A 15,524-nucleotide genomic window follows, 5' to 3' on the forward strand; every position below is an offset into this window, starting at 1 on the left:
AGCAGCTGTTTCTGTTTACATGTTTATTGAGGAGATGTTTGGCAAAAGAGTTTTTTTTTTTTTTTTTTTTTTCTGGAAAAAAAAAAAAAAAGATACGACTCTTAGAAGCCTGTTTTAAGGAAGCCCTAAAATGTGGACTGGGTCTCCTGTGTTAGCGCTGCCCTGCTAGCTTTTCCCGAAAAGGCCTATAAATAAACAGGGCTGGCTGTTCGCTTGTGCTACGGGGAGTCCCTGATGGGCACAGACGGGGCCAGCTGGGGTGCACCTCAGTGGGTGCATACATGTTCCTGGCCAGCTCTGGAGGAGGCTCTTGACATTTGGGGGCTTTGCCGCTTGACACAGGCACTCCCTACCATGGCACCCAGAGTCCGCCTTCCCCAAAGGGATGTCTAGGATGGGGAGCAGCTCAGTCTGCCCCTCCCCCAGGCCCTCCATGCCAGTCTGAGCTTGGCCACCCAGAACTCAGGGGCTACCGGCTGGGATTGTCTTTCCTCCTGTAAATCACAGAGTGAAGGTCAGGACTTCAGAGCCTACAGTTGCACCCTGGCTTACAGGTGGGGAAACTGAGGCCCTGAGATAGGATGGCATTAATGTGGCCACTGCTGTTGGTGCCTCAGCCTCTCTGTTCCCAGAAAGCACAGAGTAGCATGTCCTGGGGGCCTCGAGGCCTGCAGGGGACTCCAGGGGCTTCCTGATGCCAGGCACATACCCCAGCCCTGCCATAGTACCCAGAAGATTAGACCCTCAGGGAGGGCAGAGGGCACCCGCCTGGCCAGGGACATGAGGGTTCGCAGGAGCCGCCCAACTCAGCTCCTCCAGGGGCCCTGTTGGACAGGAGGAGGGCGAGGCGTGGGCAGAACGGTCACCGTGGATGAGATCCAGCGTCCCCACGGCACGGCTCCATCCTCACGACAACTCCCAGCTCTGGGGGCGACGGGTGCCACTGCAGGGCGGATGAAGCAAAAAGGCTCTGGCCCCCTGCTTCTCTGGAAATGGGTTCCCAGAATGGAGTGCGGGGAGAGAAGTGAGACCCCAGGGTGCTGTGTACACCGGGACCTTGCAGACTGAACTCAGTGGCTCACCGGTCTACCCTTCCCCATGTTCAGTCTCAGAGCTCCCGCCCACCATGCCCACCACTACAGCCAGCCAGCTGAGGGCCCAGCCCCTTCGCTGGGGGCCCCGGAGGGCCTCTCCGTAAAAAAGGACGCAGAGGCAGGGTAGAAATGACTGTGTATTCCCTGGTTACAAAGCGGGGCTGTGGCGGTCACCAGCGTGCCCAGCCGTCAGCAGACCAGCAGGGCCTCGTCGTCGCTGGCCTCCAGCATTGGGGAGCAGGGGGGCGGGGGGCTCCTGCAGACCCCCAGTGGCTCTGGTGAGTGGGGGCTCAGGGTGCTGCTGGCAGTGGAGGCCTGAGGGTGCGGGTCCTGGGCTGAGCAGGGCTCCCGAGGTGCATCCGCAGGAGCTGGGCCGTCTGCCAGAGGCTCCCTGCAGGCCTTTCTGTCCTTGTCCGTGGGCCTACACTCTGGGTCTCGCAGGCCTGAGGGCAGGGGTGGCCCTGAAGGTCCCACCTCCGGTGCATGGCCGGGGGCACTGGGGGGTCCATCTCCGGCCGCCCTGGGGCTGCCTGTGTCCATAAGGGGTGCCGGGGGGTTGGGGGCAGCCTCTGGTGCAGGCTGGAGAAGCCCGTCGCCCAGCACGGTCTGTGAGGGGCGTGCCGCGGTCAGCAGCGGGATCTGGCCTCGGGGCGCCCGTGGCCGGTGAAAGAGCCGGTTCCAGAGGCGGCCAAGACGGCGGCGAGAGGGCCCCCGGCGGGAGGCATGCCTACGCATCTGTCTCCGCATGGCCGTGCGAAGATTCTGCAGCACGGAGGCCTGCGGAGTGGGCGGGGGGTGGGGGGGGCGGGGAGGGGTGGCTGAGGGGGCAGGGGTCAGCACACCCCCCCAAAGGGACGTGAGACCCAAAAGACCACCTTGTCCACCCCTCATTTGGCTGTGGGCCCCCAGGTTACCCTGCCCAGACCTTGCTTCCTGCTCCTGTGACCCCTGGACCAGCCTCTTCTGCACGCTGTTCCACCCAGCCCCCCTGTCTTGGGCCCTCTCTGAGGTCCAGCTTGAGGCCTGGCCCGGGAGGGGTCTCATGCCCTCCGGGGCTCACCTGGGACGCACTGTAGACAGGAAAGTCCTCCACTGGTGGAATGAGGCCCTGGGCAATGAGCTGACCATAGGACGGGGGTGCCTCCCGCCGCACGAACTCAGCCTCCAGGCGCGTCATCTGGGTCTCAAACGCCCTAGAAGCCGTGGGCGGAGGGAGACGTGGCGGGGCTGCTGGGTGCCTGCAGCGGCAACAGGACTCTGGGACAGCCCTCCACCCAGACATCCCAAGATGTAGGGACCCCAGTGTGCACTGAGGCAGCCTCCACGTGGCTGGCCCATGCCCCCGTTTACAAACCCACAGCTGCAGGGACAGCAAGCCTGGGCAATGAAGAAGCCCGGTCCCGTGCACCCACCTGTACTCCTGCGTGCGAAGTGAGTAGAGCTTGAAGGCACAGCCCAGCGCGATGACAAGCAGCAGTCCACATACCAGGCTGCCGATGAGCGCCGCCGTTATGACCTTTCGGGGCACGGCGGCCAGGCACCCATGCTCGTCGCTGCCATCCTGGCAGTCCTCCTGACCATCACAGCGCCATGTCTCAAAGATGCACAGGTTGGTGCCGCAGTGGAAGGTGCCAGGCTGGCAGGAGAAGCAGTTCTTCTCATCGGCGCCGTCGGGGCAGCTTTTCTGGTTGTTGCAGCGGTCGGCAGGTGCATAGCACAGACCACTGCCACCTTCACAGGGGTACTGGTCGGGCGGGCAGGCGGGGCAGCCCTGCTCGTCTCGGCCGCTGGCGCAATGCCACCAGCCGTCGCATCGCTGTGGCTCTGAGAAGCAGCCCTGGTCACCCGCGCTGCCCCCGTCAGCGTCACTGCTGCTCCCGCACGGCTGTTCCCAGGGGAGGCAGTAGCCCTTCACCTGGTAGGTGGCATTGAAGCCGTGGCCAGCGCTGCGGGCACGTGCGTGGTAGGCCACAGTGAGCCGGCCTTGGGCAGCCTCCAGGCTCACAGGCCGGTGGTTGCTGCGGTAGGACAGTGTCTGCAGCAGGCGGTCCCCGCGCTCGCCCAGGCCCTCGTATACCTGCACGTAGTCATCGTAGCCCAGCCGCAGTTCCAGCTGCAGCAGCACCCGCCGCGACTCCTGGGTGTCCACCAGCCACGTGCAGTGAAGGTCCGAGGGCCCGCGGGCCGCGCCGAACAGGTCCGGGGAGGCAAAGGAGCCGTAGAAGCTGCCCAGCCGCCGGCCACACGCCAGGTCAGGGCAGCCCGCCTCGTCGGAGCCGTCGCCGCAGTCCTGCAAGCCGTCGCAGCGCCGCTCCACCGGCAGGCAGCGCGTGGAGCGCGCCCCGCTGCACGGGAAGGTCCCCCCGGGGCACAGGCTGCCCGGAGGCTCAGAGGCGGGTGCTGAGCAGTTGCCCTCATCAGAGCCGTCCCCACACTCATCCACGGTGTTGCACTGCCACGGGCCGGGCAGGCACTTGCCATTGTCACAGCGGAACTCATCTGCCTGGCAGGACGCCTGGCCCAGCTTCCCTGTGCGGTGGAGAGGTAGCAGGGGAAAGTCAGGGGACAGAAAAGCCTCCCTCCGGCCTGGGGGCCTGGGGCCAGAAGTGGGCAGGTGGTGGAGGCAGAGACCCCCCAACACCAGGGCACACTCAGTCCCTGACCTGAGCCTGGGGTTAGGGGTGAGTTCCCACAACTAGCCAAGACTGGGAAGTGGGGCCAGTGACCTTGAGAGTCCAAGGCATCCGGCATGCCCAGTCCTGCCACTGTCCTGAGATTGACAGGACAGTTGGGGGACACCCCGTGGGAGCCGGGGCCCTGTGGAGGGTGCTGCCCCTGTGGGCGGGAGCCTGTGGGCATGCACCATGTGCTCCTTGGTGTCCTGCCCACCCTGCGGCCACCATCACCTCGGATGTAAGACAGACGGAAGCCCTGGGCCTGGCCGGAGCTGGAGGCGTCTGAGTGGAAGAAAATCCAGACGTGGTCACGGGCGGAGATGAAGGCAGGTGGGATGGCGGAACCACAGAGGCGGAAGGCCTCCTGGCGGGGCGGAGCCGCTGGGCCCAGCAGGAGCCAGTCCAGGGAGCACTGGTGGGACTCCTCCACGTCAAAGTTGCGGAAGCTGTGGGTGGGGGTGGGGTGTGGAGAGGACCCAGACATGAGGCAGCAGGAGGGACCTCCGTGGCTGTGGACCAGCCAGGAGGGGTCAGGCTGGTCAGCAAGGACAGCCAGCCCCGTCCCAGCTAGCCACCCCCACTCCTCGTGTCCCAGACTGCCTGGTTCCTCCACTCTCAGGCACTCCGTCCCCACGCTGTCCCCATTCAGGTGTGCACAGGCAGCTCCATGAAGAATCACGACGTCCACGCAGGTCATTTCCAGCTCTGCCACGGCTTCCCTACCCTCCATCAGTGCACAGGGCACCCCCAGCCCGAAGCCAAAGTGGAGCAGGTGGTCAAGAGCCCCAAGCCCTGACATTCTCCCCAAAAGGGCAGAAGCCCAAAAGCCCAGACCCCTCCAGCCGGGTCCACTGGGACTGGCCCAGCACAAAGTCCCAGGCATGGGCACTGAGGGTGAGACTCTGCCTACGGGGCTGGCCGAGGCTGCAGCAGGTTGCCAGCTTGTCACCTCAGGAGATACACTGGCCCTGAACCAGCTGGCCCTTGGGGAAACTGAGGCACAGAGACTAGGACAGACTCTGCCCATGCTCATCACATCCTCATGCTTTGAAGTTATGGAGTAAGAGGGGGGTTGTGCCTTTGGGGCTCTGGCATTTAGGAAAACTATGGCAGATGGAACCCATAGTGACACCCCAGCCAAATGTTGCCATGACCACCCCTGGCTGGGGGTTCCAGCCCCTCAGGACCACTGCTCACTGCCTGGCCCTCTTTCCCTCTGCATGTCCCTGAGGCTCTAGCACCCAGACTTTGCCGGCTTCATTCTTCTCCCAAAGGCCCCCTCCGGAAACCATGCTCTGGGCTCAGTGCTATCCTGGCCCCCAGCCACCCCTGCAGGACAGAGAGGACTCCCCTGCCACCTCAGAGACATCAGATGATACCCACCAGTCCCAGGCTGTGTTCCCAGTGGTGTGTGTGCTGGCCCTGCCTTCCTGGCAGGGCTGAGTGACTGAGACCCCATACACCCCATGAACGATGCTCAAAGCAGGAAGAGGTCCAGCTTGGGCACCTTGCCACAGAGGCCCATGGAGACTCAGGGCAGTGGACACACTCACGTGTGTGTGTTCACATGTGCACATGCATGCTTACCGCACACACATGGTTACACCTGTTCTCTTACATGCATGCTCACATGCATGCTCTGCACCTGTGCAGGCATGGCTGTGCACACACATGTGCTCACATGTGCACTCTCACACGTGTCCTTTATGTCTCCTCTGACATGGGCTTGGCCATGTACACAGGCACATGTGTGTTCACACACATACACACACGTGCACTCACATATGCACACACCTACTTACATGTGCTCACACACATGCACATACTACACACCTGCTGAAATACCTACACACACCTGCCTCACACATGCACACATCTGCACGCGCACACAGCTGTTCACAAATGCTCACACATGCACACACCCACATACCTGTTCACACCTGCTCACACACAAGCGCTCATACACATGCACGTAATCCCACACCTGTGTACACACACGTACACCCTCAGGCATGCACCCTCCACACCTCACACACTCAAGACACATGCTCACCCACCCCACGCACGTAGGCCCACTGTGATTCCCTCTAACACCCCCTGGCACCCCTACCTGATGGTGATCATGTCCCCACGGTCGCCTTGGATGTACCAGCTGCAGTTGGTCCCCGGCGGGTAGTTGAGGGGCCAGGCCGGGCTGTAGATGACCCCGCGCCGCTCTGTGTGCTGCTCCAGCTTCCCGCTGCAGGCCGCTGTCGGAAAGGCCGGCCCATCTTTGGTTGGGAAGCGGGTTGCGGTCAGGGGCAGATGGGGCTTCAGCACAGGCCTCCCCCATGGTGGGATCGAGTCCAGCCAAAGAATGGCCATGGCTAAGGGCAAGGCCGCAACTCGGGACTTCATGGAGGTGGTGCGTACGGGAGGCCAAGGCGGGCCTCCTATCCTCTGGGCACCTGCAGTCCCCAACCCTACGCAGTAGGCTAGAGCCTAGGTCCTGTCCCCTGCATCTCTGGCTGGGTTGGGAGCGAACACACCAACAACCCCTCCTGGCAGCCAGAAGCTCCAAGGCGTAGCCTTGTCGCCTCGGCTCGGTGGAGAAGTCCACACCCCTAGGCCTGCCCGGCTGGCGTAGCCCATCCTGTGACAGCCCCCTGCCTGCTCTCCCAGGGCTTTCTCACTCAACATGTATTTACTGAGCACCTACTATGTGCCAAGCACTCTGAGTAAGGCAGGAATAAGGCCTGCTCTATGGAACTCACAGGCTGGGGGTGGGAGCAGATGGACTTTATGCAGAACCCCTGGATGGAGTGAAGAAGATCCTACGACAGGCCTGCAGGGAGGTGGCAAAGTCCAGCTGTGGCTGGAAACGCAAGCTGGGTCTGATCACACCCTGTGCAGAATTCGGGTTTTATCCTGAGTACAAGTGGGAAGCCACCAAAGGTAGATCTCAGAACAAGGTGAGGAAACAGGCTCAGAGAGGGTCAGTGACTTGCCTGGGAGGGGCAGAGTCAGGAGTCACCATAATCCTCTGGTGGCCTCGGCTTCTCATTGCAGCACTGAGCCAACATGCATTCATGGAGTGCCAACTGTATACCACTCAGGTTGAACAAAGGGCATCATGCCCACCAGCTCAAGGGAGGAGCCCTCTGTGCCCAGCCCCACTGGCCTCAATTTAACCCATGCATTCTCCATGTTGTCTGCTTCTAAACCAGCCAGGGCAGCATGGTGAGCCTGCCCTGCCCTGCTGTGCCCTGGCCCTCCTAGGACCGGGTGGCTGGCCCCTGCACTTGGCCACCTCCCCTACCCTTCATCCCCCTAGACCTTTCTCCACGCTGGTCCATCTGATTCTCACAACAGCCTGAGATAAAGGCAGGGCCCGTTTTGCAGATGGAGAGACTGAGGCTCAGAGAGGTGAGAGACAACCCTTTTCCCGAGTGACACTCCTTCCTTGCCCTCCCAATGCCGGCCCTGGCAGAATGACCCTGCAGAGTTCTCTCTGGTTCTCAGCAGGACTGTCTGGGACCCAGCTGCAGAAAAGAGAGGAGAGCCCTCTGGCTGCCTCCCATGCTCTCAGGACAAAACCACAATTCACTACAGTGGCCCCAGCCCCTCCCTGTGCCGCACTCGGCCTTGTCCCTCCCATAACCCCTAGAACCCCCCCCCCGAGACCTCTCCAATCCCTCACAATGGAAGGGGACTTCGCTCTGGAGGCCCTGGTGGTCCACAGTGTGTGCTCTCCCCACCCTCTTATCCCGTTCACGGACTCCTACTCAGCTTCCACTCCCAGCTCTGTGGTCTCTTCCCAGAGAAGCCCTCCAGGCTGCCTCCTGCAGAGCTCCTGCCCTCCGCCCCTTCCCCCAGCCTGGGCCACACCAAATTTCCCTTTTGTTGTTAAGACTGACAAATGAACGTCACACAGGAAGGCAGGGCTGGCTGTGTCTGGGACCCTGCACGGTGCCTGAAGGATGCCAGGTGCTCCATAAATGTGGGTCCCTGAGTGGACGGGTCCGTCTGAGGACCTGCTGGGCAGCTGGAGGCATGAGCTGGGAGCTGAAGCCCCTTCCTTTGGGGGCCTACGGGGACAGTGAAGGTCCAGGTGACCCAGGACTGTGACTAATAGGGAGCTGGCAACCCCATGAACAGCTCATGAGAGCATCAAGGATAAGAACAGAACTCTCGGCCCTAGAGCAAGGCTGGGGGGACCACCGAGTCACCATCAGACCCTTGACAGGCCCAGGTCAATGAGGTGCAAGCCAGAGCCTCTGCACTTGAGACTTACACAAGGCTCTGGGAGGCAGCCCCTACAACGAGCCTCCGATCCTGCCCCGGAAATAGAGCACTGTACTGTACATCCCGCTCCCAGCCCGGGGTCAAGGGGAGGAGATAAACTATTGGAGAGAGATCTCAGGGTGCAGCCATCCGAACATTCAAAGTCACCCCAGCCCCAGCCCCAGCCTGGTTCCCTCTACCGGGTGAGGCCACCAGCCATGAGGACCCCGCAGAGTCCTGAGGTGCTGAACTGGGATTCCTTGGGAGGTGTAGGGTTAAGAAACCCAAGAGGCCAGGTGTAGTGGCTCAGGCCTGTAGTCCCAGCACTTTGGGAAGCCAAAGCGTGTGGATCATTAGAGGTCAGGAGTTTGAGATCAGCCGGATCAACGTAGCAAAACCCCATCTCTACTAAAAGTACAAAAATTAGCCGGGTACGGTAGCGGACATCTGTAATCCCAGCTACTCGGGAGGCTGAGGAAGGAGAATTGCTTGAACCTAGGCAGAGGTTGCGGTGAACCAAGATCACACCTCTGCACTCCAGCCCGGGTGACAGAGCAAGACTGTGAAGGGAAGAAAGGGAGAGCGAGAGAGGGAAGGAAGGAAGGGAGGGAGGGAGGGAAGGAGGGTGCCCAGCGAATTTTTAGATTTTTTTTTGTAGAGATAGGGGTCTCACTGTGTTGCCCAGGCTGGTCTCAAACTCCTGAGTTCAAGCATCCTCTTGCCTCAGCCTCTCAAAGTGCTGGGATGACAGGCACGAACCACTGCACCCAGCCAGACTTAACGTGTTTATAGAAATCCTTGTTGGAAATGGCAGTATATAGGTGGAATTAGCAAGAGCTGCAGAGGTCTGGGGGGGCCTATCAATGACAGAACTGGCTCCCTGAGGCCCCTCTCAGACTCTCCAGGCAGCACGAGGGCCCCAGGGGGCCTGGGCTTATCCACTCACCAACCCCAGCAGCCCCTTCCCTCCAGCAATGGAGGATGGATGGGCTCTGCCACCCCTCCAGCTCTTGATGGCCTTTGCAGTGCTCGGGACGAGGTCGGAGCTTAAAGACAGCCAGCGGCTGGACAGACTCACGCCAACAGGCAGAGGCAGGGGCAGCCTTCTCACTGTGTCCTCTCGGATTCTGTATGTACTTTTGGCCAAAATATTTCCCTCCCCCTTGCAAGTCAGCTGCCTAGAACTCACCTTTCACGTGCAGCTGATGCAAGGCCACGCCCTCCACCCACCTTCTTATCTAACCTCCCACACCAAGCCAATACCTTCCCTGCCCTGAAGCACCTCCAGACCAGCTACTAGGCAACCAGTGGGCACCCCCATAGCCCAAGTCCAGCAGAATGACTCAATCCAGCCAATCCTAGACTGTTTACTCTGCCCTGCCTCAACTGTCTTTTTTAGAGTCTTGCTCTGTTACCCAAGCTGGAGTGCAGTCGTGCGATCTCAGCTCACTGCAACCTCTGCCTCTCGTGTTCAAGCGATTCTCCTGCCTCAACCTCCCAAGTAGCTGGGATTGCAAGAATGAGCCACCACGCCCGGCTAATTTTTTGTATTATTAGTAGAGATGGGGTTTCGCCATGTTGGCCAGGCTGGCCTCAAACTCCTACACTCACGCAATCCGTCCACCTCCGCCTCCCAAAATGCTGGGATTACAGGCATGAGCCACCGTGCCCAGCTGCCTCGAATTTCCTATGGAAGCCCTAATGCCGGCTCTAACGTATCCCTTTCTCCCACTCCTGCTTCTGCTTGTCCAAACTTAGTAATTCCCAGGTGGCCCTGCATGGCGTGGCATGCCCCTCCTCTCAAGAAAATTAATAAAGTCTTCTTTCCATGGCATGGGCCACTCTGTGTCTTCCCACCATCATACCCCTATAAATTAAAGCCTAGGAATTGTTTTTAAATAGGCCGGCATCGGCTGAGCACAGTGGGTCATGCCTGTAATCCCAACACTTTGGGAGGCCAAGGTGGGAGGATCACAAAGTCAGGAGTTCAAGACCAGCCTGGCCAACATAGTGAAACCCTGTCTCTAATAAAAATTAAAAAATTATCCAGGCATGGTGGCAGGCACCTGTAATCCCAGCTACTTGGAGACTGAGGCAGGAGAATTGCTTGAACCTGAGAGGGGAAGTTTACAGTGAGCAGAGATCGAGCCACTGCACTCCAGCCTGGGCAACAGCGTAAGACTCTGTCTCAAAAAAAAAAAAAAAAGAAATAGGCAGGTATCTCACAGTGCCTCATGGAAATCAGGGAAGTCCACGGCCCAAGTGAGGGCACAAGATGTCAATTCCATGGGACCCTCAGCAGCTTGCCAGTGGTATAAAGCCACCATGTAACAGGCACCACATGGAGAGCTTGCCTCACTGGCTCACGGAACCCTAAGAGCCAGGTTTCGACTAGACCTTGTTATTTCACCCACTTTACAGATGAGGAAACTGAGGCTCAGAGAAGTTGAAGCCTGTCCTAAGCCAAACAGCTCCTTTGTGATGCAGAAAAGATGCAGGCGGGAACTCGGGGTGGAGACAGGACCCTGAAGGCCTGTCCTCAGGGGCCACAAACCCAGAAGGGCCCGGAGGGAGGGAGGAAGGAGAGAAAGTGCTTACTTACCTAAGGCAGGAACCGCACTGCTGAGCCTCCCGGTGAGAAAGATGTTCACTGAGGGAGACACAAAGAGGGGGGTCAAGGGTCCCAGGTACCTGCTGGAGACCAGCAGCAGCCCATGCGGGACACCACAGCTAAACCCAAGGCTGGCCCACTGGTCCCCTTCCTCTTACCGTGCAAGGCCCAGAGCACAGCCCAAGCCTGCCCATCAAGAGAGCCCAACCTTACTCCACCTCCCTGCCTCCTTGCTCTGTTATCCAGGCTGGAGTGCATAGCTCACTGCAGCTTCAAACTCCTAGGCTCAAGCAATCCTCCCACCTGAGCCTCCCAAGTAGCTGGGACTACAGGTGTGGCCCACTATGCCTGGTCATTTATTTTTTATTTTTGTAGAGATGAGGTCTCATCGTGTTGCTCAGGCTGGTCTCAAACTCCTGGCCTCAAGCAATCCTCCTGCCTTGGCCTCCCAAGTGCCGGGATTACGGGCACCAGCCACCATGCCTGGCCTGCTCCTGCTACTTTGACAGCTTCCCCCTCCAAGGGGCTTTGCATGCCCAGCAGCAGCAGGAGCGGGAGGGGAGGCAGTTCTGATCATCCCCATTTACAGGGCCCACAGCTAGTGACGGAACCACGCTCTTCCCCCATGCCACGCCAACCTTGAGAAGGGAGGCAAAAGCTCCCCAGCCAGCCCTGATAAACCCACCTCCATGGGGTTTGGCCCTTACTTTCACCTTCTGCTCTGCCCCAGGGGTTAAGCAACCAGAGAGAAGATATGGGCAGAGTTGGGGGTCAAGTCCAACTTCCAGGGGTTCAGGATGTGGGTCAGACGCTGCCTGGCCAGGGAGCAGGAGCCGCTGCCCCGACTCAGGACACCAAGGCCCCCTGGACAGAGCCAGGCCAAAGCTGAGCATGAAGGGCCTGTCCCTCTGCCCTGCTCACCAAGGATGCCAGCATCCAGCAGCTCAGAGCCCAGCACACACAGCCCCCCACCCAGGTTGGGGTGGGTGCGCTGGGTTTACACTCTCCATTCTCTCCAATGTATGTACATCCCATTGAGCCAGCCTCACACAGCTGGGGCAAGGGCCTGCCGGAGCCTGAGAGCTCCCTGATGCCTGGGGGTGATTACTTTGTCATTTCAGTGGCTTCAGCAAACCTGTCAGGTTACAGAGCCCTCACTGGTGACATCACAGGGTGTCCCCTAATGACCCTCAGTTCTTATAATGGCCTCCCTCCTTCATCACAGTAAATAAAGGAGCCATGTGGGTTGGGGATTTAACTCTCGCCCACACACAGCCCTGGAAAGCTGGACAGAAAAACTCCCAGGCAAGGTGGGAGCCCCTCCCACCCCATGCCTGAGCTGGACGGGTCCCTGGCCCAACCCAAGCACCCCCTAGATTGAACAGGCCTGCTCCGGGGGTGAGAGACACAAACGGAAAACAGGAGTCCCCTGGAAGCTGCCTCCACTCCGGCACCCTCCTCCAGCCCTGCCCCGCACCCCGAGTCCCCATCTGTGACTCACACCCACCCCCACCCCCAACTCCGGGCCGGAAACAGTTTCTTCAGGGGACAGCCGGCTTGGCCTTTGTCCCCAGCACCCGGGACCCCCTGGCCTCCAGGCTCAGCGCGGGCGGGCCTGGTGAAGGTTTTCGCCTGCACGAAGGGCCGCCTGCCAGCGCTCAGCCCTGGGTTCCGGGCGCTACTCTGAGCGGGGAGGGATCCGGGGCTGCGCCACCAGAGTCGCCCTCCCAGGCCCGGAGCCCGGCGGGCGGACAGGCGGTACTGGGCGCTTTCTGGGCCTCCGCGCGGGAGACACCGCGGTGCGGTGCCCCGGGAAGCCAAGGTTGGAGATGGGATCGGTCCGGGCGCCGCGCGGAGCTGCCACACGGGGACCCGAACCCGCCCGGCCGGCGCGGCCCACTCACCGAGACACACGACGGCCAGCTGCGCCCGGGCGCCCGGCGCGCCCTCCAGCCCCACGGCCGCGCGCTTATCCATGCCTGGCCCGGCCGCCCGCAGGCGCCGCCTCCTGCTGCCTGGCTCCGGCTGTGGCTCCGGCTGCAGCCGGGGTTGGGGCTCGAGCTCCGGCTGGCGCGGCGGCGGCGGCCCAGGTGCAGACGGCGGCTCCCGAGGCGTCTTTGTGCGGTGGCGGTGCAGGCCCGTAGCGCACCCGGGGCCACATCGGCAGCGGCGTCACGGGCCCCGCAGGGGCTCAGCGGCGGCCGCCAGGGAGGACCCCCGCCCGCCGCTGCCCCCGCGCCCCGGGAGCCCCGCCGCGGCCGGCCTGGGCCCGGGGACCCCCGGTGCGCCCATGCCCCGCGACGCGCAGCCCGCCCGGCCCAGGCGACCCCAGGCCGCCCCGCGCTGCGCCCAGCCTGCCCGGCCGGGTGCCGCCGGTGGAGCGTCCGTGGGTCTGTCGGCCGTCCCGCCCGGCCCCTCACCCGCGCCCGGAGCCCGGAGGCCTAGCTGCGCCAGCCACGTGACGCGCCCGCCGAGCCGCAGTGGCGCTGGCAGGGCGGGCGGAGGCGGCTGGGGCGGGCCGGGGGGCGCACGCCCCGCCTTGGGGTGCTGGACAGCTCCACGCACAAGCCCCGCCCCGTCCGCGCCCCCAGCCTTCCAGCCCAGCGCTCCAGGCTGGCGGTGTGCCCTGTGTCCCGGCCGCTGCTCGCCTGGCCTCCTCCCGGGCCCATGAATTGGTCCCTCCTGGACTGGGAGAAGGTGGGAGAGAGAGGGCTGCTTAGGGGACCTCACGGGGCTGGCGCAAGGCTAAAGCCTGTCTTCCTCGAAAGGTGTCCCTGTTTCTGCCCCTCCAATTCTTTCACTTGCTGCAGTCCAAGTGCCCTGTCACGTCTCTAAGAGAAACCTCCTGTGCCGAGCAAGACCTATGAAGGGACATTGGTGAACATGAGGCCAGAGGCCTCTAGACATCTCCCAGGGCCCCCTGAGCCTACCTTGTAACCCATTATCCTCGAGAGGCTGGGCACTGAGGAGGAGGCCTGCTTCTTAAGCTGGGGCTGCCATCTGGAGAGCTGTCCACCAAGAGGTTGAATCCAACGAGGCAAAATCAGGAGAGACAGGGGGAAGGTTTGGGAAGGCCATTTAGGGTCAAGACGGATGAAATCAGAGGTCCCCAAAGGCTCCATGGCACAGAGGGCCCACCAACCTGAGCTGAGGCTCCCAACCCTTTTCTAACACCTCCAGCACCTCATTTGATATTCTCCGTATATGGAGAGGTTGAAACTGATGGTCCGTTAGTGAAAGCCTACACAGTCACTCACTCAGACTGCACAGGTTCATTGGATTTTAATAAAAATTGAGGGGAAGAAAAACCCTCTTAGTTTTTCTGGGTTTTCTTGTTCTCTCTCTTCTAACTCCTCTGGTGATTTTTCCAAAGCAGACTTCTTTGGAAATGTATTCAAGAATGTAAAAATCAAATAGCAAGGTACATTACGGATTGACCGCATAGAGCACTAGCCTGTGTGTAATTTGGTTTCAGAATCCCCTCAGACTGCTGGCTCCGGAAGAGCAGGCATTTATTTATGCATGGCAAAAGCTCTCCACAGTGGCACGGGCAATGGTAGGGTGGATCTGCAGTTTGTTTGTTTGTTGTTGTTGTTGTTGTTGCTGCTGCTGCTGCTGCTGCTGCTTAGTTTTTTTTAAGAGACAGTCTCGCTTTGTCGCCCAGGCTAGAGTGCAGTGCTGCAACCAGCTCCCTGTACCCTCAAACTCCTGCACTCAAGCAGTCCTCCCACCTCAGCCTCCCAAGTAGCTGGGATGACAGGTGTGCACCACCATGCCAGGCTAATTTTCTAATTTTTTGTAGAGACAAGATCTTGCGGCTGGGCGCGGTGGCTCACGCCTGTAATCCCAGCACTTTGGGAGGCCGAGGCGGGTGGGTCACGAGGTCAAGAGATCGAGACCATCCTGGTCAACATGGTGAAACCCCGTCTCTACTAAAAATACAAAAATTAGCTGGGCATGGTGGCGCACGCCTGTAGTCCCAGCTACTAGGGAGGCTGAGGCAGGAGAATTGCCTGAACCCAGGAGGCGGAGGTTGCGGTGAGCCGAGATCGCGCCATTGCACTCCAGACTGGGTAACGCGAGCAAAACTCCGTCTCAAAAAAAAAAAAAAAAAAGCTGATATCTTGATTATTGAGTTTTTTGCCACTTCCTTCAATTCTGTGCCCAAGGTGAGTGTCCCACTCCCCTATCCTATTCCCCGCCCATATTGAGACCTTGGCTCTCTGACACCCCATTTCCAGTTTGTCTCATGATGGTCTAGTGCCCCCTAGAGGCTGCCATGCCAGGCAGGACCCTTGCTGGGGGTCCCCAATGCAGCTCTGGCCCAATCCTCTCCCCCCACCACCCTCCCACCGCTTCCGGAAAGATTCCTGGTATTCCTGTCTCGGCTGCGACACTCTTCCACTCTAGCTGCAGTCGCCTGGGCCCCTCCACCTCTGACACCTTTTCATAAACATCCTCCACTGACTCAAGCTATATCCAGAATGTGTCTATTCATCACAATCTGAAAGCTTCCACCTAGTGAAGAATTCAGTACTGGGAAGGAGATGATGGGTGTGGACCTAGAACATGGGAACTGGCTGGGGCAGGTGAGGGAGCAGTGTGGCAGCAGAGGGACTCAGACATGAGAGCAGGGGCTTCCTGGCAAGAAGCTTCCTGGTTAGGAGGAAGCAAAGCTGCTGTCAAACTCACTGTGGGCCAGTGATGCCTTCAGGAATCTGCTCTAGGAGTAAGGAGTCACAGGACAGGCAGAGAGGAGACGGAAGGCACACAGAGGCATCCCACGTAAGTCCCCACCCCATCCCAAACAAGAGGGCCACCACCATTGCCCACTGATCAGCCACACAGTCCAAGCGCACATGTGACACAGAAGAAAACAAT

General features: G+C 60.3%; 1 protein-coding gene across 3 annotated transcripts; it reads right to left on the reverse strand.

Moving 5' to 3' along the window:
* Position 1: 1 nt before the first annotated feature.
* On the reverse strand, positions 2–13,134 carry LRP3 (LDL receptor related protein 3). 3 transcript variants are annotated; one of them, XM_074386585.1, is made up of 7 exons: positions 12,548–13,134; positions 10,635–10,682; positions 5,880–6,039; positions 4,001–4,215; positions 2,507–3,623; positions 2,155–2,287; positions 2–943 (listed from the first exon to the last, which is right to left on the reverse strand). In XM_074386585.1, the coding sequence occupies exons 1-7, from the start codon at positions 12,618–12,620 to the stop codon at positions 863–865; spliced, it is 1,827 nt and encodes a 608-aa protein (XP_074242686.1). In that variant the 5' UTR covers positions 12,621–13,134; the 3' UTR covers positions 2–862. The 3 variants fall into 3 exon arrangements, with proteins under 3 accessions (XP_074242686.1, XP_039322359.1, XP_074242685.1); XM_039466425.2 differs by lacking the exon at positions 2–943 and adding an exon at positions 1,219–1,871 and having other exon boundaries at positions 5,880–6,018; positions 12,548–13,132; XM_074386584.1 differs by lacking the exon at positions 2–943 and adding an exon at positions 1,219–1,871 and having other exon boundaries at positions 12,548–13,132.
* Between the last annotated feature and the right edge of the window lie 2,390 nt (positions 13,135–15,524).

Source organism: Saimiri boliviensis, chromosome 14 (genome assembly GCF_048565385.1).
Source record: "Saimiri boliviensis isolate mSaiBol1 chromosome 14, mSaiBol1.pri, whole genome shotgun sequence".
In the NCBI taxonomy this organism is placed as follows: domain Eukaryota; kingdom Metazoa; phylum Chordata; class Mammalia; order Primates; family Cebidae; genus Saimiri; species Saimiri boliviensis.